At 41.9% G+C, this 27,872-nt stretch overlaps 1 protein-coding gene across 1 annotated transcript in view; it reads right to left on the reverse strand.

Annotated features, from left to right (window-relative positions):
* The window catches only part of cers4a (ceramide synthase 4a), a 33,654-nt gene extending 6,447 nt beyond the window's left edge, over positions 1 to 27,207 (reverse strand). Inside the window, exons 1-8 of the mRNA XM_037545403.1 lie at positions 26,844 to 27,207; positions 21,951 to 22,130; positions 18,688 to 18,805; positions 14,528 to 14,646; positions 13,769 to 13,826; positions 11,314 to 11,364; positions 6,486 to 6,578; positions 3,076 to 3,204 (exon numbers count right to left, since the gene is read on the reverse strand). Of these exons, the coding sequence (XP_037401300.1) occupies positions 3,076 to 3,204; positions 6,486 to 6,578; positions 11,314 to 11,364; positions 13,769 to 13,826; positions 14,528 to 14,646; positions 18,688 to 18,805; positions 21,951 to 22,129 (747 nt within the window). The 5' untranslated portion in view covers position 22,130; positions 26,844 to 27,207. The remainder of the gene's footprint in view (positions 1 to 3,075; positions 3,205 to 6,485; positions 6,579 to 11,313; positions 11,365 to 13,768; positions 13,827 to 14,527; positions 14,647 to 18,687; positions 18,806 to 21,950; positions 22,131 to 26,843) is intronic.
* Positions 27,208 to 27,872: the final 665 nt, after the last annotated feature.

A 27,872-nucleotide genomic window follows, 5' to 3' on the forward strand; every position in this document is an offset into this window, starting at 1 on the left:
AACCCGTCCGTGAAGTGAAACACCACATACACTCTAGTGAGCACACACACACTAGGGGGCAGTGAGCACACTTGCCCGGAGCGGTGGGCAGCCCAATCCGCAGCGCCCGGGGAGCAGTTGGGGTTTAGGTGTCTTGCTCAAGGACGCCTCAGTCATGTGATGTCGGCTCTGGGGATAAAACCAGCGACCTTCCGGTCATGAGGCTGGTTCCCTAACCTCCAGCCCACGACTGCCCCATATTATTATTACTCATTGGCTTTTCCGATGGGTGGAGCGCTGACGTCCAGTGAAAGCTTGACCAGAATAAATGCAGACATTCGCGAAGGCTTGAGACCAGCTGATAGGATTACATTGCTTGTTCAGGTATAATGTGAGAGCGAAGCAGTTTTTATTGCCGTTAACACAATAATATCACAGAAAACACATTTTATTCACTTCAAAAATGCAGTCGAAACACGAAGACTTTCACTCCAATGTGAGTTTTTTGAAAAGAATAACAGAAGATGTATAATGGAAAACATTTTCTCTAATAAAGGTGGTATTAATCATACATACAACAGCGTTAATATGTCCTGTATGTGTGAAGCACACTCCCAATAACACGCGTCATGAATATACCCAGTCAGGCCCACAAATCTGAGACCAACAGTGAAAATGCTTCTATTCTTTATTCCTTTCTAGGTTTATAATTACAAGTTCTATCAGCATAAACAAATGAGTAAAAAGTACAATCTTTGTAATATTTATGCCAAATTCAGAATATTTAAGTATTCAGTATGTCCCTTTTTGCTTTAATGGCAACCAGCACTCGTGCCCACTAGTGATCATAGTGAGACTGAATCAACTGCACAATGTCATCGCGGGGACCATCAGATAAATAACACACAAAAGAACCCAAGTCGCCCAAAATTTCTGAGTTCTGCATACGAGCCCCAGACAAGGAGCTACATCGCAGGCTCAAACCATCTTCAACAGAATCAAGTGCAGAACATTTACATTTACATTTACATTTATGGCATTTGGCTGACGCTCTTATCCAGAGCGACTTACAATTTGATCAGTTTATACAGGTAGGCGAAGGTGGTGTTAGGAGTCTTGCCCAAGGACTCTTATTGGTATAGTGTAGGGTGTTTACCCTGGTGGGGATTGAACCCCAGAACATAACACAGACAAGGAAACAGGAGCAACAGGTGCAGAACCCTCAGGTTTCATACATTCAAAACCAGCTTTTCTACTGAAATAGGGCTTTAACATATTGATATGACGTCCCCTCGTTTTTCGTTTCCTGTCAGGAGTACGGATTACATTATCGGTGTCACTAAGTTTAACCTCTAAACTTAAGTTTGGCCCTATGTATGGACCGCAAAACTTGGCTTGCAAAGCTGATCCAGGAATAGGTAATAAAGCTAAAACACAGTCACCACTGGACAAGGAACAAAAACCCCCTTTTATCAAAGCGTGCCTTCATCTTCACCTGGACGGAGGATAATGAAGCTCGAGCCAAGTCACATGCACGATGTAGACGCTCATGAAACGAGCTAACATAGTCAAGTAAGTTAGTACTACGAGTCGTTTCCACGGACCTCCACTTCAACAGCTTCAACACCGTATGTGCGACAACCAAATCTGCCGCACTAAACCCCAAAGACTCTTGAGGAGTCTCTCGCACCGCAAACAGAAGCAATGGCAAACCCTCATCCCATTGCTTATTTGATTCGGTGCAATAGGCTCGCAACATTGACTCAAGAGTCTGATGAAATCTCTCCAGCGCACCCTGAGACTCCGGGTGATACGCACTAGACACTTGATGCTGTATGTTCAACTGAGATAACACCTGTTTAAATAACTGGGACATAAAATTCGAACCTTGATCAGTCTGTACAGCTCGAGGAAGCCCAAAAGAAGAAATAAACTTTATAAGGGTCCTCACAACAGCCTTAGATGTTAAAGAACGCAAGGGCACAGCCTCTGGAAAACGTGTTGCAGGACACACATAGTAGCCGATAGGAATTTATGGCTCAAATGGTTCGCCCACAACAGGAATGGGTTGAAGGAGGAATAACTTTACTTGGTTTACCAGCGAGTTGGCATGTATGGGATGGAACTCCCCTCTAAAAGGAAGAAATCACCTGATTGTTCCCTGCGCATAAGGGACTCGAGCTGGTCTGAACATGCAGCCCGGAGCTGTAAAGAGGTTTACAAGCATCCCGGATACAGATTTTTATTGGAGATTTCATCCTTTTATCACTTACATCAGATCGATTTAACCGCTGTGAGGTGGAGATGGTAAGGGAACGAACAGACTCAAACTTTCAGAGTAAATAAATGTCCAGTTAATTCGCTTTCATATCTAATTTTCTTGGGCGCCTGAGACGTTTTGTACAGCAATCTGTATGAAGCACCTTTGGCACACAGGGCACCAGGGAGTGAACTCCAGTCACCCTGACTGTAGATCCAGCCAGTGCAGATTCTGCTCATCAAAGGGTAAAATCTACCTCCTTTTCACCTGCATAGTAACCAGGTTGAAGAGCGATAGTATGTGGCCTTAAGATGCCGGTCACAGATAACAAGGTGGAGCCACTACATGAGGGCGTGAACGTTAAGACGATTAAATCCATCAGTAGTATAGCTAAGAAGATTATGTCAGCCTGGACCAGAAGTTTTATATCAGCAAAAGAAAAGACTGAACTGGCGCTCTAATCTAGGATTTCAGAAGACTGGATTAAGCACATTGATTAAAATCAATAAAGTCAACATAATTTTCTTCCTCTACTTAGGTGCCTAAACCTCAGTGCGTGCGTTATATTGAATAATTCACTTAAAATGACTGGAGTCATTTTAAGTGCTGCAGATGACGGATCCTATTCATTTAAACCAATAATAAGTCTTAAAAACAGGCAGAAAGTGACCCATTTCTGCCCCTTACACGAACAGAATGAAAGGCAAAACTCCACCTGCACATATTTTCAGAGTTTCATGTAATAATCAGAGACGAGCCACTGGCACAGAGAGTGGTAAAGCAGGCTCTGAAGCAGCCCTTTATCTGTGTGTGATGAAACGTAATCTGGATTTTACCTCCAGCAGGAAGTCGGATGAGTCATGCACGAACATCACGAGCGTCCCCACCCGAATGTAGTTGCCGCAGTAGGAGAAGCTGATCAGGAAGATGGTGGCGATGTGGTGAATGATCTGTTCCTTAAAATCCTACAATAACAGACACAGCGGTTCAGTGCACTTTGTTAAAACCTTGAAATGGTTGGATTCCTTATTTCTCAGAAACTACTATGAATGATTCAACATCCAGTATGAATTATTCAGTAACTACTATAAATTATTCAGTAATAACTAAGAATTATTCAGTAACTACTATAAATTATTCAGTAATAACTAAGAATTATTCAGTAACTACTTTGCATTAAAAGTTACTAAGTGTTACGAATTATTACTAATGCAGAATAATGCATAGTAGTATATTAATTATTAATTAATAATACTCTGATTAATACATAGTAGTTAGTATCATGTATTATTCAGTAACTACTATGAATTACTCAGTATCTACTAGGAATCACTCAGTATCTTCTATTAATTATTCAGTACCTTCTATGAATTATTCAGTAACTACTAGGAATTACTCAGTATCTTCTATTTATTATTCAGTAACTACTATGAATTATTCAGTATGTACTATGAACTACTCAGTATCTGCTATGAAGTATTCAGTAACTACTATGAATTATTCAGTACCTTCTATGAATTATTCAGTATGTACGATGAATTACTCAGCATCTATTACGAATTTCTCAATATCTACTATGAATTATGCAGTAACTACTATGAATTATTCAATATCTACAATGAACTACTCTGTATCTCTTATGAATTACTCAGTTACTCTGAGTACTCTGTTAGCCTCCTTTTACCCTGTTCTTCAGTGGTCAGGACCCTATGTCCACTCACTGTCCACTACCTTGTCGGTCCACCTTGTAGATGTAAAGTCAGAGACGACAGCTCATCTGCTGCTGCTCAGTTTTTTTCAGGGAAGGCTTTGCTTATTTCAGCAAGACAACGCAAAACTGCATTCTGCATGTATTACAACAGCATGGCTATGTAATCAACTAGTTCGGGTGCTGAACTGACCTGCCTCCAGTCCAGATCTGTCACCACTGAAAAAATGTGGTGCATTATGAAACAGAAAATATAACAAAGGAGACCCTGAACTGTTGAGCAGCTGAAATCCTACATCAAGCCAGAATGGGAAAGAATTTCACTTTCAAAACTACAGCAGCGTCTCCTCGGTTCGTAAATGCTTACAGAGTGTTCAAGAGTCAAGTCAAGTCAAGAGGCGTTTATTGTCATTCCATCTAAGTACACAGTGGAGTGAAATCATGTTTCTCCAAGGAACGACACGGTGCAACATGGAACAGAATAAGCAGTACAAAGTGCAACGTGCAAACAAAAGTGTGCAAAAATTAGACTAGAAACAATATAATAAATATGATAAATAAAACAGACATGAGATACAGCACACAGAGAGGACAGTGCAGCGCCGACACAGCGCCCATTTCTGACCATGAGGTATTTGACATGCTGTGGTCTGTGAATATGTGAGCATGGCAGTTCCTGAGGTGAGATATAAACAAATGAGATATAAACACTGCATTAGCAGCAAGTTCCAGATCATCAAAAGAGGAGAGTGTGTGAGGGTAGAATGTGTGTGTGAGGGGGGCTTTCGGTTCAGTCATTCTGACTTCAAAAACCTGATCGCTTGAGGAACAAAGCTGTTGCAGAGTCTGGCAGTGATGGCACGGATGCTCCGGTACCTTCTGCCAGATGGCAGCAGTAAAAAAGTAGTGTCTTGAAAATGTTCATGGATTTTCGTTGAGCTGGCGCGCTTCACCTCTCTGATGGCCCTCCTCTGATATTGTTAAAAGAAGAGGTGATGAAACACAGCAGTAAATGTGCCCCCGTCCCAGCTTCTTTGAAACATGTTTCTGGCATCAATTTCAAAAAGGCGATATATTTAAATAAATAAATAACATTTCTCAGTTTCAACATTTGATATGTTGCATTTGTACTATTTTATATTAAATCCATCCATCCATCATCTTCTGCTTCTCCGGGGTTTGGGTCGTGGGGGCAGCAGACCTCCCTTTCCCCAGCCACTTCCACTAGCTCTCCAGGGGGGATTCCGAGGCGCTCCCAGGCCAGCTGGGCAATATAGTCACGCCAGCGTGTCCTGGGTCTTCCCCGGGGTCTCCTCCCTGGTGGACTTGCCTGTGACACCTCACGAGGGAGGCGTCCAGGAGGCATCCTAACCAGATGCCAGAACCACCTCAACTGGCTCCTCTCGACGTGGAGAAGCAGCGGCTCTACTCCGAGTCCCTCCCGGATGACCGAACTTCTCACCCTATCTCTAAGGGAGAGTCCAGACACTCTGCGGAGGAAACTCATTTCGGCCGCTTGTATTCGCGATCTCGTTCTTTCGGTCATTACCCAAAGCTCATGACCATGGGTGAGGGTTGGAACGTAGATCGACCAGTAAATCGAAAGCCTTGCCTTATGGCTCAGCTCTTTCTTTACCACAACAGAGCGGTAAAGAGCCCGCATCACTGCTGACCCAGCACCAATCCCATCGACCCACCACCGATGGGAGGGGCAGTAGTAGGGGTTGGGTGCTTCGTGGATCGGGCAGTGTCCGAAGGCGTGGGCCTTGGCGTTCTGATCCTCGGTTGCTGAAACTGGCTTTTCGAACTTTTGGAACTTGGAATGTTACTTTAAATTAAATATAGGGTTTAAATGATTTACACATCATTGTTTTATTTACATTTTGCACTGTGTCCTGACTTGGTATGAATAGGAGGTTCAAAAGAATTATGTACCGTTTCCTTTTCTAGACGCACATATCGGAACTGTTTTCATCCAAAGGTGGTTTAAACACCTGAAAGGTATGAGTGGCATTTTGCTTTATTTTTTAAAGCTATGCAGTCTCTAAAGCTGTCACTAATATTTATAAATAATATTTATGATGAAATGGTTCCTTGCATGGTGAAATGGTCTTCCAGTTTGATGGAGAATGTGTTGCATGAGGTTATATATAGAACCTTTTTGAAAAGCGTTCAATACAGCACCAAAAAGCGTTTGACTATTGTTCGAATGTCAAACTTGTAACCCTTTTTTGGTGCTATATAGAACCTTTTTCAAGTATTTTCACTCCCTTTTCCTTCCACCCATTTGTCCCCTAATGTTTTCATAGTCATTTCTAAATTTTACTTGCTTTAGCAAATAATACTACTGATGTAATGCCGTTTATTTATGTGGAAATAATACACGTTTGAATCAAGTAAATGTAATGTAGCGCATTTTCAGTGCAGGTTGGTTAGTGGTGCATCTGAAGATGAATAAAAAAGGTGTCTTCATTTCTTCTGACTTAGAAACTGCAGACGAGTGTAGAATATATGAATGGAAGAAGTTAAAAGGCTCACTTTGCGCTTGACGTCCACAGAGACGCAGAACACCAGTGACCAGTAGAAACTGAGCTCCAGGACGTAGTACCAGTACTGTGCTTCAGTCACAGCCTGCAAAAACAGAACAACAAACAGTGAGTAGCAGGGAGAGAAAGAGTGAGAGTCAGAAGCCCTACTGTAATTTAAGTGATAACCAATGAGGACTGAGTTCATCAGGAACAGCAAATAATTGTGAAGATTATTTTAAATGGCTAAAGCAAGCTTTACACTGAACACTCTCTCTATCAGTTAAGATGATCTTAACACTAAGATGGAAAACTGGGCCCACATCAGTGACGCCACATTTAATCCAGTATGTTAATCCAGTATGAATCTGCAGTGTGTAGTTTTACAGTCTGACTGTAATAATTGTGGAGTGATTTTAATCCAGTATGAATCTGCAGTGTGTAGTTTTACAGTCTGACTGTAATAATTGTGGAGTGATTTTAATCCAGTATGAATGTGCAGTGTGTAGTTTTACAGTCTGACTGTAATAATTGTGGAGTGGTTTAATCCAGTATGAATCTGCAGTGTGTAGTTTTACAGTCTGACTGTAATAATTGTGGAGTGATTTTAATCCAGTATGAATCTGCAGTGTGTAGTTTTACAGTCTGACGGTAATAATTGTGGAGGGATTTTAATCCAGTATGAATTTGCAGTGTGTAGTTTTACAGTCTGACTGTAATAATTGTGGAGTGATTTTAATCCAGTATGAATCTGCAGTGTGTGTAGTTTTACAGTCTGACGGTAATAATTGTGGAGGGATTTTAATCCAGTATGAATTTGCAGTGTGTAGTTTTACAATCTGACGGTAATAATTGTGGAGGGATTTTAATCCAGTATGAATCTGCAGTGTGTGTAGTTTTACAGTCTGACGGTAATAATAGTGGAGAGATTTTAATCCAGTATGAATCTGCAGTGTGTGTAGTTTTACAATCTGACGGTAATAATTGTGGAGTGATTTTAATCCAGTATGAATCTGCAGTGTGTAGTTTTACAGTCTGACTGTAATAATTGTGGAGTGATTTTAATCCAGTATGAATCTGCAGTGTGTAGTTTTACAATCTGACGGTAATAATTGTGGAGTGATTTTAATCCAGTATGAATCTGCAGTGTGTAGTTTTACAGTCTGACTGTAATAATTGTGGAGGGATTTTAATCCAGTATGAATCTGCAGTGTGTGTAGTTTTACAGTCTGACGGTAATAATTGTGGAGTGATTTTAATCCAGTATGAATCTGCAGTGTGTAGTTTTACAGTCTGACTGTAATAATTGTGGAGTGATTTTAATCCAGTATGAATGTGCAGTGTGTAGTTTTACAGTCTGACTGTAATAATTGTGGAGTGGTTTAATCCAGTATGAATCTGCAGTGTGTAGTTTTACAGTCTGACTGTAATAATTGTGGAGTGATTTTAATCCAGTATGAATCTGCAGTGTGTAGTTTTACAGTCTGACTGTAATAATTGTGGAGTGATTTTAATCCAGTATGAATGTGCAGTGTGTAGTTTTACAGTCTGACGGTAATAATTGTGGAGGGATTTTAATCCAGTATGAATCTGCAGTGTGTAGTTTTACAGTCTGACTGTAATAATTGTGGAGTGATTTTAATCCAGTATGAATCTGCAGTGTGTAGTTTTACAGTCTGACGGTAATAATTGTGGAGGGATTTTAATCCAGTATGAATTTGCAGTGTGTAGTTTTACAGTCTGACTGTAATAATTGTGGAGTGATTTTAATCCAGTATGAATCTGCAGTGTGTGTAGTTTTACAGTCTGACGGTAATAATTGTGGAGGGATTTTAATCCAGTATGAATTTGCAGTGTGTAGTTTTACAATCTGACGGTAATAATTGTGGAGGGATTTTAATCCAGTATGAATCTGCAGTGTGTGTAGTTTTACAGTCTGACGGTAATAATAGTGGAGAGATTTTAATCCAGTATGAATCTGCAGTGTGTGTAGTTTTACAGTCTGACGGTAATAATAGTGGAGAGATTTTAATCCAGTATGAATCTGCAGTGTGTGTAGTTTTACAATCTGACGGTAATAATTGTGGAGTGATTTAATCCAGTATGAATCTGCAGTGTGTAGTTTTACAGTCTGACTGTAATAATTGTGGAGTGATTTTAATCCAGTATGAATCTGCAGTGTGTAGTTTTACAATCTGACGGTAATAATTGTGGAGTGATTTTAATCCAGTATGAATCTGCAGTGTGTAGTTTTACAGTCTGACTGTAATAATTGTGGAGGGATTTTAATCCAGTATGAATCTGCAGTGTGTGTAGTTTTACAGTCTGATGGTAATAATTGTGGAGTGATTTTAATCCAGTATGAATCTGCAGTGTGTGTAGTTTTACAGTCTGACTGTAATAATTGTGGAGGGATTTTAATCCAGTATGAATCTGCAGTGTGTGTAGTTTTACAGTCTGACTGTAATAATTGTGGAGGGATTTTAATCCAGTATGAATCTGCAGTGTGTGTAGTTTTACAGTCTGACTGTAATAATTGTGGAGGGATTTTAATCCAGTATGAATCTGCAGTGTGTAGTTTTACAGTCTGACTGTAATAATTGTGGAGGGATTTTAATCCAGTATGAATCTGCAGTGTGTGTAGTTTTACAGTCTGACTGTAATAATTGTGGAGTGATTTTAATCCAGTATGAATCTGCAGTGTGTAGTTTTACAGTCTGACGGTAATAATTGTGGAGTGATTTTAATCCAGTATGAATCTGCAGTGTGTAGTTTTACAGTCTGACTGTAATAATTGTGGAGTGATTTTAATCCAGTATGAATCTGCAGTGTGTGTAGTTTTACAGTCTGACTGTAATAATTGTGGAGTGATTTTAATCCAGTATGAATCTGCAGTGTGTGTAGTTTTACAGTCTGACTGTAATAATTGTGGAGTGATTTTAATCCAGTATGAATCTGCAGTGTGTAGTTTTACAGTCTGACGGTAATAATTGTGGAGTGATTTTAATCCAGTATGAATCTGCAGTGTGTAGTTTTACAGTCTGACTGTAATAATTGTGGAGTGATTTTAATCCAGTATGAATCTGCAGTGTGTGTAGTTTTACAGTCTGACAGTAATAATTGTGGAGTGATTTTAATCCAGTATGAATCTGCAGTGTGTGTAGTTTTACAGTCTGACGGTAATAATTGTGGAGTGATTTTAATCCAGTATGAATCTGCAGTGTGTAGTTTTACAGTCTGACTGTAATCATTGTGGAGTGATTTTAATCCAGTATGAATCTGCAGTGTGTGTAGTTTTACAGTCTGACGGTAATAATTGTGGAGTGATTTTAATCCAGTATGAATCTGCAGTGTGTGTAGTTTTACAGTCTGATGGTAATAATTGTGGAGTGATTTTAATCCAGTATGAATCTGCAGTGTGTAGTTTTACAGTCTGACTGTAATAATTGTGGAGTGATTTTAATCCAGTATGAATCTGCAGCGTGTAGTTTTACAGTCTGACTGTAATAATTGTGGAGTGATTTTAATCCAGTATGAATCTGCAGTGTGTGTAGTTTTACAGTCTGACTGTAATAATTGTGGAGTGATTTTAATCCAGTATGAATCTGCAGTGTGTAGTTTTACAGTCTGACTGTAATAATTGTGGAGTGATTTTAATCCAGTATGAATCTGCAGTGTGTGTAGTTTTACAGTCTGACAGTAATAATAGTTGACGTCCATTGCTCATGTGGTACAGGAGTCCAAGCTTGCACATGCACACAAGATCAAGTCTTGATGTGCTTCAGGGAATATCCGGAAACGGAGGACAAAAAGAAGAATTTCAGAGCTTACACATATGTACTGCAGCTGCATGATAGACAAATTGCCAGATTGCGATTATACTGCCGCCTACTCTGACACACTGCATTATATTAAAACACACAGATCCAAAACTATTCACCATTGCATCAAAACACCTAGAAAGTCATCTGTCTGCCATTGTTCTCATTCTGCAAAAGCCTATATCACAAAGCATTGTGTGCATGAGGCTGCGTTCATAAGGACACTTTGTTTTTCAGTTTTTGACTGTTCTTTACATTGTGTGTAAATTTCGCCTGGTTGTTCGGTTCCATTGACTTACATTAAAAGTAAGGTATATTTTTTCCTTCTCCTGTAAAGTTACCATTTTGGAAATACGATGTTTTCTTCCGACAACAGCGATATCTTGCCATTCGTTTCAATGAAAACAATGTAATGTGAGGGACAGGAGACTTTAATGCATGACAGCACGTGAAAATACTCGTACCCCTGTGTCAGCCGATTGCCACTGTGGGGCAGTTACCATCCCTCACAAACAACAAATGTTCTGCGAAAGCTCTGGCGCTGGTGGAGGGTGGGCTACACAGAGCGAATACTGACATCATATCCTGACTGAAATTTCAACATCACACCAAAACTCGACACAATAGCGGGATGTTTATGAACCGCTTCACCCTTTAAAAATCACATCCTCCCTCTATGAAAAGTGTACGCGGGGTCACTGTTATACCGTTTAAACGCAATCTCCATCAAAAAACAGAAAGGCTCTGAGCTTTAATGCTAGTTTTGGGACGTCACATGACTTCATACAAATTCTATTTAATATGTGAAGCTATTGCAAAAAATGGCATAAAAAACAACTTTTGATGGAAAGCACTGAAAGCAGAAAATAAATCTGATAGATTCTCTCCTGAAGCGGCGAAAGATTGGACTCTAGTCTGAATTCCTTCGCAGAGATCACAGAGAACAGCGCAGTGACGCTGAGTTTCCTGGCATTGTCAGACAGTAATGAGTTACTCTTCTCTTCACTCTTCGTCACTCACTTGTCTCGGGTGTCCACGCCAGCACTCTCTGTGGTTCCAAAACCAGGGCGTCTGCATGAGAGAGGCGAGAATCATGAAACTGGCTTGATCACAGATTTAACACAATAACTGTTAGCTCTTATTGTTGGGTGCAGTAGAACTTTCTCCATCCAGAGTCTCTTTCTTCAAGCAATGTTCTGGTCAAAAATCAAACTGACCGTGTTTTTCAGACTAGCAGAATCCGACTGGACCTGAAGGTTCGTATTTTCGTCACACTGTATACATTTGACCCCGTTAGTTTTGCACTTTAATGAGCGCACTATACACTATACGTCTCCCTATACTTAACAATGAGCACGTTTACATGTGCTGAATATTCCGATCAATCATAACCGGATTCCTGCAGTTATCTGATCATCCAAATGGCCGTGTAAACAGCACACTGACTTCTTAGACCAGAGTAAGGTCTAGAAATCCGATTAAGAAATCTGATAAACAGGCTGGATTTCAGCTCAGTAGTCAGATTTCTCAGTCCATGTGACTCTTACTCTGATTTCTTTCGGATTTCTCAGTCTGAGCATGTGTGAAAACAGACGGCAGCACCAGAAATAAGCGAGCAGCGTCGCCGCGAGACGCGGCAAAACACTTTCAGAGTGAACCTGGAACTAAATGCAAGCTTGACGAAATGAAATAATTAAATCTTCTCCATCTTCTAGATGATGTTTGTTCATATTTTTAAATAAGTGATGTTTTAAAACAAAAGCCTGAAGTTTGAGTTTCTTCTTCTGTGAGTGTATCGCCTGGTTGTAGAGCAGAAATCTGATTACAGTCTGACTCCTGTAGACCCGGAGTTTCCCCATTATATGATTAACCAATTGCATATAAACACGTTGATCAAATTACTGACAAAATCTGAGTTTCTGCAGTTATCGGATTATTAAATGCATGTAAACGCGCTCACTGACCGGTTTGTATAGGAGCGTCTGACGTCAGTGTGCTGTCAGTTTGGCGGGTAGCCTTTTCCATTTGAATGGAGAAAAATGAATATGCTCTCCCTCATCCTCTCAGAAAATAAGGAACAGGTTTCTGCATTTTTATGGGTCTTTTCATGTTTTTGAATGATCGTGTGCTACTGCGGCTCATTCCACTTCTCTTCCGGCTCTTTTTCCTTCTTCTATTGTTTAAAAGGTGACGATAGCCTGCCTCAGATTCCTGTAATTGGACCGAAAGTCTGAACCATCCAAAGAAGTGTTTTCACACTGCAGACGAACCGAACCATGGTTCGGGTTTGATCCACCTCTTTTGCTCGGACCAAATTTTCGTCCTTTGGTGGTCAGGAACAGCTTTCACACCTGCTGTTTTGGTTCAGACAAAGTCCAAAGATTGAGTCCAAAGTCCAAAGGTTCAGACCAAACAAGGCAGGTGTGAAAGCGCCCTTAGAGATGTGAGTAACCAAAATAAAGTAACTGTAGTCAGTAACTGTAAGAATTTCAACTGTAATTAATGACCTTATTTTGTAACAGCTAAAAGTAATAAGTTACCGCTGCCAGTGCATAGAATACTTAACCAACTGTGGAGCTAGACCTCTGCATTTAACCCACCTGTGCAGTGAAACACCCACAAACATGCACGCTAGTGAACACACACACTAGGGGGCAGTGAGCACACTTGCCCAGAGCAGTGGGCAGCCCTATCCACAGCGCCCGGGGAGCAGTTGGGGGTTAGGTGTCTTGCTCAAGGGCACTTCAGTCATGGACTGTCGGCCAAGGGGATCGAACCGGCGACCTTCCGGTCACAGGGCTGGCTCCCTAACGTCCAGCCCATGACTACCCCTGTGCATAAAAAATATGCAACTATTGCTGGCCTGACAACTACCCCAGGCTATTTTAGCGAAAACCTTTTCACAGTTGAAGTGCCTTATATTATTATTCCCTTTCCTTTATTGGTCTTTGTCAATTTGTGTAAAGCTGAGTCGCTTTAAATCTCCATTATATCTTTATATGTTGGTTACTTAAGACTCCTAATCGTGTGATGTTGTGATGTTCAGAGTTGTACGTCCCTGCTGCTGTGCTACTGCAACGTCTGTCCGTCTGTCTGTCTGTCTGTCTACCCGTCTGTCTCTCCGTCTAATGTGTTAGGACCACGTGGCTGGTGTGTGATGCTGAACTGGCAGCTGGCGTTACATTAGCCTTGTAGCTTTAGTGCAAAACTAAAAAAGCTTCAGACACCAAACACGTCTTGGCTGACTAACGACTTCTGGGGTCTTTACTGAACTGATTACTTTTAGTGGAGATTTGTTCATAAATATATATTCATATAAATAAAGACAAACTAATAAAAAGACGAAAGAAGGAATGAACGATCGGTACATTTGGTTCCTTCTCCCAGACGAAAACTGAGCGCAGTGGCGGAGCCTTCATTCAAGTTAAAGCGATGTTTTAAAAGCCCTGCGGTGGACGGTGTCTAGAACACTCACGTCAATCAGGGAGATGAGTCCCGCGACGAAGGCGATGAGGTAGAACACAAACCTCCACCTGCAGAGCAAGAGGGAGAGAGAGGGCCTGTGTGAAATAGGTTAGCCTCAACGTGACCTAAATACGTTCAAATCTGTTGTATTTCCCATGAAGCGAAGAACATCTCAGAATAACACTCTTAGAAAAGGGTCATATAACAAATATCTCCAAAATTATAACTTTACAGGAGAACTCCGGAATGACTTTCACTTTAAACGTAATTTAATGTAAAGAGATTTTATTCCAAGCAATTTCAGAGCATTTTTATTGGTCCAATACCAAAATTCTCTGGACAGCGACAATATACGACAAGGACAACTCAAAGAACCATCTGCATACATGGTTAAATGGTTCTTGAAGAGCCATTTAAACATGTTCCTCTAGTCCACCTATAGGGGTCCACTATTATGAGACAACCTTTATACAACCTTTTTCGGTACTATGTAGAACCATGTTTGCTATAAAGACGTGGGGAATGGGAAATACCACAGATTTTCCTTTTTAATTTGACGGTAATACCAGCACTAATATTTTTAAAAGCATTCTTGTACACATAAAACGTCAGAATTGACAAATGCAGACGCACAAAAATATATTTGAAAGCTATGAAACTGATGTTTTTGGCATTGGTATTGATACTTTGTGGACTGATTCTCAAAACCGAACGTTAGGATCATAACATATCATAAACGCACATGTGGCGGAAAACCAAAGGCACTCACGATGCTTCGCAGAACTTCTTGGTGTTGCTGGGTTTGTCCTGGTTGCGGCGGAGGTGGAGCCAGTGGTGGATCTGCCGGACTGTGAGGCCGCACTGCTTCTCCAGGCCCAGGAGCTCACTCTGCACACAAACAGGCACAGATACTGAGAACCAGGAGAGTCTGAGACAGAAGCAGTTCACGAGAAGTCCAGTCGAAGACCATGTACTCCTTAAAAACTAACCGCTGATTAGACACCTAAATCTTCATAGTGATTAGACTGTTTCGGGAACAACGGACGGCATCTTCAAATCTCACAGTTCACCACGTTACAATTCATTCATTTATGTAATTCAGAGCGATTTTTGAAAGTATTTTAATTAACAAATGTATAAACGCTCCTTATAAAGTGAAGGGAAACTCATTAAACACTGCAAATTAACCACACACAGTCGTGTAAATGGTGACGCTACTGATCTGGATGTAAAAGAGTTTAACAATAAAATTTAACAGCCAACTGGAAGAGCTTTGATAACATACTGGCTTGCTATTCTCAGGCCATATAATACGAGACTTCAAGGACTTTTTATGATACATGATACAGTGCTGTGTGAACGTTTTAGGCGTCTAAGCACATTTTTAAACAACTGACCTCAGCAGTGAGTTTATCACAATATACATTAGAATAAAGTCGTATTCATAAATCAAATAAACATAAAAACAATAAAAGGTAACAAGAATTTCTTGGGTCCATATTTTTCCTCGACACCTTCACAGCCGCCACAGAGACTCGTTAATATCATCAATGACATCATGAGCTCAATTTACTGAGCTCTGATTGGTCAAACCAGGAGCTGCTTTATAACTACATATAATACTGGGCTTCCTTGAGGAGAGGCTTGGAGATGGGTAAACAAACACACTCACATCCAGAAAATCACTATCTATATAAAATCATTATTAATTATATCCATCCATCCATTTTCTAAGCCGCTTCTCCGTCAGGGTCGCGGGGGGGTGCTGGAGCCTATCCCAGCAGTCTTCGGGCGGAAGGACAGTCACTCACACTAAGGGGCAATTTAGCACATCCAATTGGCCTGACTGCATGTCTTTGGACTGTGGGAGGAAACCGGAGAACCCGGAGGAAACCCACGCAGACACGGGGAGAACATGCAGACTCCACACAGAGAGGACCCCGGTCACCCGGCCGGGGAATCGAACCCAGGCTCCCCTCGCTGTGAGGCAACAGCGCTACCCACCACGACACCGTGCCGCCCTATTAATTATATATTCTATACATTTTGTTTATTCAAATAAACACAAACTACACAAGTAAATAGATTTTGAAAATGTGTCTTGGGTGTCTAAGATTTTCACACAGTACTGTATGTCATGATATCTATCTGATCAGCTGGAACAGAGAACTACGTTTAAAAAAAAATACTATCAAAAACTGTGAATACATTTTTTTTCCCTAAATTTGGTAAGATATTTGCAAAATTTCCTTCGGGATCAATAAAGTATCTATCTATCAATATACAACAAATATTTTGTCATATTTTGCATGCTGTGTTGCACTAAATCAGGTTAAACGGGATTCATTTTGCTCTCTTTATAATAAAACGCGCAGTTGGTCAGTTTTCTACAAGTACAGACAATATGCATGATATGCAGATTATATTGTATTGTGACATAATTTATCACAATAACGATATATCGTCGCTGTTTAATCAAAAACATGTAACTATTTTTTTTTTTTTTTGCGATTTTTACTTTTCTGCATCATTGGAGCTCATCAGCTGTGCTTTTGTAACAGTTGACGAAATCTCAAAACAGACAAGCCGATCCAATACGACAAACAATACAAGCAAAGCACAACAAAGCCCAGCGACAACTAGTGGCCAACACAGGGCTTAAATAATCACAGGGTAAATGAGGGACAGGTGGGAAAACAGGTGGAAACAATCAGGGGTAGAGTCACAAAACAAGGGGGCTGGACTGAAAACCAAAACAAAAAACATAACAGGAACACATGGACAGGACTGGGAGGGGCCAGTCGTGACAGCTTTACACTGTGTGAAAATTTCATGATGACAGGACCAACAGAAATTCTCCAGAACTGCTTAGAATAAAATCTCTTTCCATTAACTTACATTGAAATAAAGAATGTTTTTGCCCTCTCCTTTAAAATGACTATTTTGGAGATACTTGTTTTCCTCTAGACAGAGACGATATACTGTCAAACTGCCCAGCCCTGGCTAATATCGCCAACATCATTAGAAACCTCTAGTTTGAAAACTATTAATATTTAGAAATATTGGAGTGTTTTGCTATTTCACAACAAGATCAGTGAAAGCTTCCTGTTTTTTCAACATCTTGGTTAAATAAATCTAAAAAAACTCAGGATTAGCACAAAATTCCATTCTCCATCCTGGACGGATAACGCTCTCATAAGACTAACACTCCAAAATCGATGAAACTGAATTGCCATCTTCAGATCTACGCATTAATCCATCAAAGCATCTTAACATCCCTGCTATTAATAATAAACCCACACTCACACCCACTCAGGGGGTGGTGTGAAGCTTCCTCAGTACTATGGACGGAACAGGGCTGTGATATATCTGCTTAAATGAGAGCTGAGTGTCCCTCACAGTCAACAGACTGAAAAATTAAAGACAAAAAGATTCTGTCCTGGCAATGTTTTCATAAACACAGGGATTTGACTATATTCTCCACTTATGCCGATATGCTAAACTTACAACAAATACTGGGATTCTTCGAGGCCGTCACTGTGGAGCCTTTGAGGCATGAGCAAACACAAAATGAAAATTTGAGGTTTGCAAATGATCAAGGAAACTGACAGGACAAGAACATTCCTTTAAAGCGCAGTACTGTATAGAGGCTAACAGGCCTCCCTGTTCCACAGTACGGACAGAGCAGCTGTGTGATAATAAATGATGCACGTCTGAACCGATACAGTCCTCTCTGTGTGGAGTTTGCATGTTCTCCCCGTGTCTGCGTGGGTTTCCTCCCGGTTCTCCGGGTTTCCTCCCACAGTCCAAAGACATGCAGTCAGGCTATTTGGACATGGTAAATTGTCCTTGGGTGTGAGTGGATGTAAATGTCTGTCTGTCTGTCTGTCTGTCTGTCTGTCTGTCTGGCTGTCTGGCTGTCTGGCTGGCTGTCTGGCTGGCTGTCTGGCTGGCTGTCTGGCTGGCTGTCTGGCTGGCTGTCTGGCTGTCTGTCTGGCTGGCTGGCTGGCTGGCTGGCTGGCTGCCCTGCGATGCACTGGTGGCCTGTCCAGGGTGTATCCAGCCTTCCGCCCGCTGGGATAGGCTCCAGCATCTCCCGAGACCCTGAGGGAGAATCAGCTTAGACAGTGTGTGTGTGTGTGTGTGTGTGTGTGTGTGTGTGTGTGTGTGTGTGTGTGTGTGTAAACTGACAAAACTAAAAACATGCACTTAAAGCTTCTACAAGCCTGTGCTTGCACGTCCTGGCAGGTTGTTCCAAGGGTGGAACTTTTTTTCCCCAGAGAATTCAAACGGGATCCATTCCAGAAATTATAACTGAAAGGGCGCGAATAGAGTGAGCCGGTTCTCAGCGTGATTCGGTCACTGTACAGCACACAAAGGGTTCAGCCTGACAAATGGAAAACTGCCACTGCCACAAGGTGATAGAACTTCAATGGCAGCAATTTCAGTACAGCCGTGCAACGACTTCTCCGAAATCGCCCAACACCGTCATACAGTTATTAGTCGCTATGACACACCCAAGACAGCAAGCATATCGCTGCTGCTGGAGCAAAACCTCCAAAACGGCAACTTTACATCATTACACAATTAATTCCATGCACAGTTCTGGTGCCACACACTCTAAAACGTGCCCACCACATCCGTGTCACTGCAGTGACAATCTTGATGTCTCTGTGGTTTCTCTGTCAGTTTTAGCTCAATCTGAGCAGAACTCAAAAACACTAGGCAGTACATGAACAACAAACCCAGCCTTGATCAGCTATACACACATAAAATCATTCTATTTTTATTAAAAACACAAAAAATTGCATAAATTGTGAAATAATCAAACCAAAAGGAGGAAGAGGTGAAAACGTTGTGGGGGAGTTGGGCAGGTCACAGTGATGCTGGATTTTTTCGTGAGCACCGGTCACAACTTTCTCCACTGACCTGTGAGTAGTGGTTCTTTCTCTGCAGGTAAAAAGCCTCCAATTTGGGTTCGGGTGGAGCTCGAGCACGCACCCTGTCACACACTCCCAGCGTCCTGCTCAGAGGCAGCGCCACAACCCTGAAACAAGAGATTGCATGGCATGAATGAGAACGTGACTCAGTGCTCTGGCAAACACTCCGACACTTCACACCTTCTCCTCTGCACTGTGACTGAGATTTGGCCAGACAGCTTTGTTTAAACCGATATGGCATCGGCGGACATCCGATTCAGTGACTGAGGAGGTTTAAGTGTTTGTCTTTGTACTTTTTCAGGACAAAGATGACTCAACAGGGCTAACATACAAGACCAAGACAGTGGTCCTGACTTTGTAAAGTCTCGTATTACGTATGCACGATATTATTACATTTAGATGGTTAGATATACATCATCCTGTCACCTCATTAAGCACATCTCCTTGTTTCTACAATGTCTGTCCACTTTATCAGCTCCACTTACTGTAGAGCTGCACTCTGTAGTTCTACAGTTACAGACTGTAGTCCATCTGTTTCTCTGATACTCTGTTACCCTGTTCTTCAGTGGTCAGGACCCCCATGGACCCTCACAGAGCAGGTACTATTTGGGTGGTGGATCATTCTCAGCACTGCAGTAACACTGATGTGGTGGTGGTGTGTTAGTGTGTGTTGTGCTGGTCTGAGTGGATCAGACACAGCAGTGCTGCTGGAGTTCTTAAACACCTTAGAGTCACTGCTGGACTAAGAACCAAACAGCTGAGAATCCAGCCAACAGCATCCTGTGGGCAGCATCCTGTGACCACTGATGAAGGACTAGAGGATGACCAACACAAACTGTGCAGCAGCAGATGAGCTGTCGTCTCTGACTTTACATCTACAAGGTGGACGGACAAGGTAGGAGTATCTAATAGAGTGGACAGTGAGAGGACACAGTATAAAAACTCCAGCAGCACTGCTGTGTCTGATCCACTCAGACCAGCACAACACCCACTAACACGCCACCACCACATCAGTGTTACTGGAGTGCTGAGAATGATCGACCTCCCAAACAGTACCTGCTCTGTGAGGGTCCATGGGGGGTCCTGACCACTGAAGAACAGGGTAACAGAGTATCAGAGAAACAGATGGACTCCAGTCTGTAACTGTAGAACTACAGAGTGCAGCTATACAGTAAGTGGAGCTGATAAGATGGACAGTGAGTGTAGAAACAAGGAGGTGGTCAGAATGTGACGCCTGATCACTGTAGGTACGTACATGTATAGCCTTTACATTAATAAATATGGGACAAACATGCGACGCCCCATCAAAGTATACAAACAATCCTGTGTTTGTGTGTATGTAACTCAAGAAGCCTAATCAGGAGAGAGCAGATGTGGAAGTTCCAGAGATAAGGTTGTCTGCAGTGACAGCTCCAGTTTCAGCAGCAATATAGGAAATCGATGGGGTCATGACACCTGTTCCTTGCGTCCACTCCCACCTTATCTGCAGCTCCACAGTAACTCATTTAGCAGCTGACTAACTGTGTCTTTATGTAAGTAAACACAGAATCGTTTTACATGTACAGCTTGACCAATTTCAAGAAAATTCCTCTCATGTTTTTCTATATAGATTAATAGGAATTGCATTAATCCCAAAAGAAAATTGCAATTTTTTTGTGAGATTTATCCTTAATGCACATGAAGTTTGGAGGTCTGTAGTGAGTGACTCTGCAGAAAGTCGGTGACCTCTGCGCACTATGCCCCTCAGCATCCGCTGACCCTGCTCTGTCATTTTACGTGGCCGACCACTTCGTGGCTGAGTTGCTGTCGTTCCCAATCACTTCCACTTTGTTATAATCCCACTGACAGTTGACTGTGGAATATTTAGTAGTGAGGAAATTTCACGACTGGACTTGCTGCACAGGTGGCGTCCGATCACGGCACCACGCTGGAACTCACTGAGCTCCTGAGAGCGACCCATTCTTTCACTAATGTCTGTAGAAGCAGTCTGCAGGCCGAGGGGCTCGGCTTTATACACCTGTGGCCATGGAAGTGATTGGAACACCTGAATTCAATGATTTGGATGGGCGAGTGAAAACTTTTGGCAATCAGTAGCGCACAGTACCCGACCTGTTGCTGCACAGTTTATTAGACCCTCTCCCCTTATTAAGCAATGCAATGGGACAATTATAGGACCACCACTGCTCAGATTCCCAGCACAGCAGTGACACTGATCAGGTAGGGGTGTCTTATAAATTGAAGCGTTACATAGGTGTGATGCACATCCAAATTATGAGCCGAAGTGGGTGAGGGCCTGTTAAAAACAGCACCAAAACAGGACCCTAAGCAGTGTTTCCGTGCTTTTTGAAGGGCTGCCAATCAGAACAAAGCTTAATGACCCAACAAACTGGTTATTTACACTAATCAGGCGTAACGTTCTGACCACCTCCTTGTTTCTACACTCACTGTCCATCTTATCAGCTCCACTTACTGTATAGCTGCACTCTGTAGTTCTACAGTTACAGACTGTAGTCCATCTGTTTCTCTGATACTCTGTTACCCTGTTCTTCAGTGGTCAGGACCTCCATGGACCCTTCTCAGCACTGCAGTAACACTGACGTGGTGGTGGTGGTGTGTTAGTGTTTGTTGTGCTGGTCTGAGTGGATCGGACGCAGCAGTGCTGCTGGAATTTTTAAACACTGTGTCCACTCACTGTCCACTCTATTAGACACTCCTACCTTGTCGGTCCACCTTGTAGATGTAAAGTCAGAGACGACAGCTCATCTGCTGCTGCACAGTTTGTGTTGGTCATCCTCTAGTCCTTCATCAGTGGTCACAGGATGCTGTTGGATGGATATTTTTGGTTGGTGGACTATTCTCAGTCCAGCAGCAACACTGAGGTGTTTAAAAAGTCCAGCAGCACTGCTGTGTCTGATCCACTCAGGCCAGCACCGCACACACAAACACACCACCACCACGTCAGTGTTACTGCAGTGCTGAGAATGATCCACCACCCAAATAGTACCTGCTCTGTGAGGGTCTGTGGGGGTCCTGACCACTGAAGAACAGGGTAACAGAGTATCAGAGAAACAGATGGACTACAGTCTGTAACTGTAGAACTACAGAGTGCAGCTATACAGTAAGTGGAGCTGATAATAAAGTGGACAATGAGCGCAGAAACAAGGAGGTGGTCAGAATGTTACACCTGATGAATGTATGTCTCTCCACTCAGAAACACAGAATCAGAGCACAATACAGTGCAAACAAACTGACCTTTCGAACACAAACCGGACAGCGATGAAGCCCAGTGCCAAAGGAAGGGTGAGGAGTAAGTCGCGAGGAAATGGACGCCGACTGCCCTCAATGCCGTCATTCCCAACGTCCTGCCATGTCGCGCCAGGAGGCAGCCAGAAGTTCTTCTGCCACAGCCACTGGTTCAGCAGCTCCTCCATCCTGTACACAGAGAGAGGGGGGGGGTGGGGGCGTGAGTGGGGGGGTGAGACAGAGACAGATACACAGAGATTACATTTTAATCACCAATGCATCTTAATTGCTGCCTGATTAAAGATTAATACTGTCATCAATATTGCTGAATGAAGATGTCCTCGTTCACCAGGTGGGTGCTGTCAACACAGCAGCTCAGACGCTGAGCCAAAGAAGCCCCGTGACCTGCCCCACCTTATGATTTATTCTGTTTCTACATATTATTTACAAATCGCTGTTGTCAGAAGAAAACCTTGTATCTTCAAACTGGGAACTTTACAGGAGAAGGAAAAAACACACTTCACTTTTAATGTAAGTCAATGGAACCAGAATTTTTTTCAAGTCATTTTGGGCCGTTTCTTTTGGTCCCTTCATCATGGAATTTAAAGACAATGTAAAGGACAAGAGGAACTTTCAAATTATGTCAAAAACTAAAAAAACGACAAAAATGGACATATGAGGTTTTCTTCAAACAGCGGCGATATATGGGTCATTCTCCACATCCCATGTCACAAAAGTTGCAGGGCTTATAAAGATGCGTAAAATCTGAGGCACAGCTCCAAAAGTCAGTATGTCCATTTACACAGTTGACCGAAGATTAAATATCACTTTTCCCTCATGACTCTCTGGTTTTTCTTTGTTACTCTGTTTCATAGTCGCTCTGCATCTGTAAAACAGCTCCAATCTTCAACACTTGGCATATTTTTAAGAGGTTTAACTCAGGAATTTGTATAAAACAGACACTATAATATATTTAAAATGATGTATTTTATTGTAAATATTTATTTGTCACAGAGATTTTGGTCACTGGTGTTATAAGGACTCTTATTTTACATTTTAACACTATTTTCAGCTCTTAAACTGCTTCTTTGCGTCGAGGCTCATCAGAGAGGAAGCATCTCAAGGCCTGAGAAAGTGTGTCACACTCACTCAGTATATTTCATTAATTTATTCATAATTTTGTTTATTAGGCAGCTCATATCTTCTATGTGTCACTGGTGTTATGAGCTTTAATGGCTGGGTAATTACAATTGTGTCAAAATAATGCCAAATCATTATGCAATCATTTTATTACTGATTTTAAACAGTTACACAAGGTCACCTGACCACCAACGAGTCAGCCAATTTACAGAATCCTCAGTTTTAAACAGAAGGTCACTGGAGTCACCGTCACTGGTGTTACACCACACTCACACAACACCAGTGACTGTAAAATACAGCACTGTGTGAAAGTTTTAGGCGTCTAAGCAAATGTTTAACCAGTTGACCTCAGCAGTGAGTTTATCACAATATACATTAGAATAAAGTCGTATTCATAATTCAAATAAACAAAAACAATCAAAAGTAAGAAGAATTTCTTGGGTCCATATTTTTCCTTGACACCTTCACAGCCGCCACAGAGACTCGTTAATATCATCAATGACATCATGAGCTCAATTTACTGAGCACTGATTGGTCAAACCAGGAGCTGCTTTATAACTACATATAATACTGGGCTTCCTCGAGGAGAGGCTTGGAGATGGGTAAACAAACTCACTCACATCCAGAAAATCACTATTTATTAAATATATATATATATATATATATATAATTATTAATTGATATTCTATACATTTTGTTTATTCAAATATTAACACTTTTCTCAGCAAATAAACACAAACTACACAAATAAACAGATTTTGAAACTGTGTCTTGGGTGCTTTCGCACAGTACTGTATGTTTAGAATTAAGCTCTCCTTTTTGCATATATGATAATAGGAGACATTAATTGGCTTATTAAGCTCATTTACTTTTGGGAAGAAAGAAACTGACTTTTTAAAAAACGTATCCCACCTGAATTCCCACTCCAAATGGAGAATAAGCCATATGTGGTCATACTCTGAGAGAATATCTCTCTTCAGATGGTCAAAAACAAAAGCATGGTCACAGCAGCGTGTTTCAAAATGCACGTCACACACAGCACATTGCTTATCTTTGAGTGAACCGTACTGAACATTATCAACAGTACTGAAACACCACAGTGCTGAATTAACACGGGCTGGGTCATATTAAAGGGCAAAGTCACAGACTTGTCAAAATTGCTGCATAATTCAATTGTGGAAAAGGTCTTTTAGAGCGGACTGATGTGAAGTGGTTGACTGGAGAGGAACCTGCTGACTCGGATTTCTTTACAGTGGTGCACTGCCATAGATGGTTTCAATACACTTTAGGCCAAAACTGTCACACCTACTGGCCATTCCTTCATTCAGAGATCAGCTTCTCCGGAATATTGAGAGCTGACTCCTCCCACACTCTCACTCTGCCTCCTTGCAAGGTGCTGCCACTCTCAGTGTCTTTACTGAGCCGTTGTCCTGTATTTTGGTATTTTCTGGGGTTTTTTTTTGGTTTTTTTTAACTCTTTGCCTGTCTGTACTCTGATTTTTGTTCATTACAGATTCTCTGATTGCATCTCACAGCCCTGTCCAAGTGTTACAAGAAACCTTGAACTTTGTTCAAGCTGAATGACTTTGCTTACATCCTAATGAATAAGTTAAACAGACATTTTGAAAAATCTGTGGAATTCCCCTATAATACCTTGTGAATGAGCAGAAATCTGTGAACTTTTGAGTGTCTAATGACCAAACACCGGTGTTTTCTAATCTCCATTTGAGTTGACTCGGATTATGGAAAATCGTTGAGTCATCGGGTTTCGTCTGTTCTTTTTCTAAATACAGAGAAATTAAATGATCGTCTCTGGTGTCTAACAGGACGATACAGATACGTTAAATCAAAGGGTTCATATCTTACATTTTCCTTTTATTTCATTTATATTAACCCCGAGGGCCACGTATGATGCATGTGTGATTTTATGGACCCAAACAGTCACAATTCATGACCATTTTCCAAACGGTCTTTACTCCGACTTAAACAGGCTGCTTTCGTTACTGTGCCTTTAAGACTGATGAGCTCTGTCCTGATTGGCTGCCCTGTATTGTGCCTCTTTCAAAAAGTGGGGCTGAAACACTGTTTATCACCTCACAGCGTGAATGGGTGGGGCTAGAGGTGCAGGTGATGGGTGGGGCTAGAGATGCAATGTTAATATACATCATCAAACTCCTTTAAGATTTTCCAGTTTAAATGAACACCTGCAGTGCTGGATTCACTCCTGCAATTTGCATTCATGTTCATCTGGACATCTCACAGGCCACGTTAGGAGCAGAGGTGCGGATATGAGTGAGAAAGCTTCATGATAGAGAAACTTCCCTGCTGAAAAAACCCCACAGAAAGTTAGTTCCTGATGGCCTTGTAATGCATTTTGGCCTTTTTAAAGGGTTGATATCACCCAGCAAAAGAATCCTAATGCTTTAAATGGTGACCAATGGCTGATTCTGAAGTCGTTTGGTAGTTTCCTAACAGGATCCTCAGGTTTTCTGCATCTCCATTTGGTATCTTCCATGGTATCTCCATTTGAAACCTATACGCCAATTCCCATTAGAAAGCAAAAATATTAGGTTTTAATCCTGATAGTTTCTTTTTAGCAGGGTTATCAAGTCAGAACTGTTCACAGTGGTGGTGATGGGAACCAGACGTCCACCTCTAAGAAGTGATTATGAATACACAGCCCGATGCCTGAGACATGCCTGTTTTACGATAGTTTTGGGGCACGCGCAGGCCGTTATAAGGCGTAACAGACCCCAAAGAAAACGGTCACCTCAATTCTCGCCTCATTACCACTACATATTGAAAGTCAGAGCACGTGCTCAGGTTCTCTGGTGGTTTTGGACAGTAAATAAAATGGCTATATTTGTCTCTCCAACCAACCATTTAACACCAAACCACACCAATATGAATGACTTTGTTTACATCTCAACCACTGAATTGTGCAGAAATACTGAAACGCGGGTGGAATTCTCCTTTAAAGGGGAGCTCATACTGGCCTTCAGCCTGCATCCACTGCCAGATGAACATATCACATGCTTCCAAAGCCAATAATTCACTCTGATTTATCCCAGTCAGCGCGAAACGGGTTTCCACGGCCGGAGGCTGAAAGATGGTTGCTGCGGGGGGGGGGGGGGGGGGGTGGAGATGGAGGCCCTGAAAGCAGCATCATATATGATCAGCACCAATGTGGGTACCCAGATACCAAGAGGTTAGCAGGCCACTGCTGGCCCACTGGCTGCAGAGCTGGCAGCCCACTGGCTTCTGCTGAGCGTTTTCCGGGAGGCCCACCAGTGGTTAAGCACAATATTAGACAAAATGCTACTTTTCAAATAAGTCCAATTATTTTCCCCTTCATTTCTTTTTCGTTTAGTGAAGAATTTTAACAGCAATATCATAAATAAAGCTGGCCATGCGTTTTATATTAGGCCTAATTATTTTCTATATCAAGTTATTTTTCCAAAACAAAAGGCTAAAAATCAGTTTGAGGAGATTAAAAAAATAGACCTTGTCTGCAGAACAGTAGTCTGGGTGGTCCGAGGGGGACCACCTTATATATAGCCAGCTGACCCTTATTCACCCTTATTGCTATTTGGGTATTGATCAGTGATGAGGTCAGTTCCAAAAACAGGGCCTTAACTGGCAACTCCCACCTACAGTAAAGAGCTATTATAAGCATAATTGGCGAGCTTTATTATGGCAGGCCTGTGTTAATACATATAAATATAGATGATTGATTAAGGATTGGTCGTTGTTTTCAGTTACCTGTCGATGGTGGTGGTGGTGGTGATGACGCAGGGGGCCTGAATCGCTGCCTCCTTCCTCCGGTTTCTGATTCGATCTCCTCTATGAGTCGCAGATTTTCATTATGAGCTTAATAAACAAAAAAATAATGATAACCAGAGCGGAAACGAGCAGACTGACCACACATGCACGCTCACACACAGCACACAGTTCCCGGAGCGGACCCCAGCCTCGCCCCTTCTGCAGTCAGACGTGTAGAAACGCCTCGGCGAGTAAAAAAATGCCGCAAAAAAGCGATTAAATGAATAAAACGGCGGTGTGTTTTGGAGCTGGAGGCGGCTGCGCTGTCAGTGAAGGCGCTGTGTTCGCGCTGGGGGAGTTGGCGCCCTCTGGTGGCGGGTAACTGCACACGCTCAGGCCTGCAGACATAGCATAATCACTGAGCACTTCATCTTCCAAAAAAACCTTGTGTCTGCGTTTATTGTCCATCTTATCAGCTCTACTGACGTCATAGCTGCACTTTGTAGTTCTACAGTTACAGACTGTAGTCCATCTGTTTCTCTGATACTCTGATACCCTGTTCTTCAGTGGTCAGGACCCCCAAAGAGCAGGTATTATTAAGGTGGTAGATCATTGTCAGCACTGCAGTAACAGTGATGTGGTGGTGGTATGTTAGTAAGTGTTGTGCTGGTCTGAGTGGATCGGACGCAGCAGTGCTGCTGGAATTTTTAAACACTGTGTCCACTCACTGTCCACTCTATTAGACACTCCTACCTTGTCGGTCCACCTTGTAGATGTAAAGTCAGAGACGACAGCTCATCTGCTGCTGCACAGTTTGTGTTGGTCGTCCTCTAGTCCTTCATCAGTGGTCAAAGGATGCTGCGGACACACATAGAAGAGTGTGGGTCATTATGTCTATGGATTAGAACTTGAGGACCTCGTCTGAGTGAGTACATATACTTTGGATGTACTTTGGTGGCTGTCAGGAAAAAGCCAGATTAGGGCTTTCTTGGGATAGAAAATGAATTGGACCCTATGGGAGGAACAAAG

Source organism: Pygocentrus nattereri, chromosome 15 (assembly GCF_015220715.1).
Source record: "Pygocentrus nattereri isolate fPygNat1 chromosome 15, fPygNat1.pri, whole genome shotgun sequence".
NCBI lineage: Eukaryota > Metazoa > Chordata > Actinopteri > Characiformes > Serrasalmidae > Pygocentrus > Pygocentrus nattereri.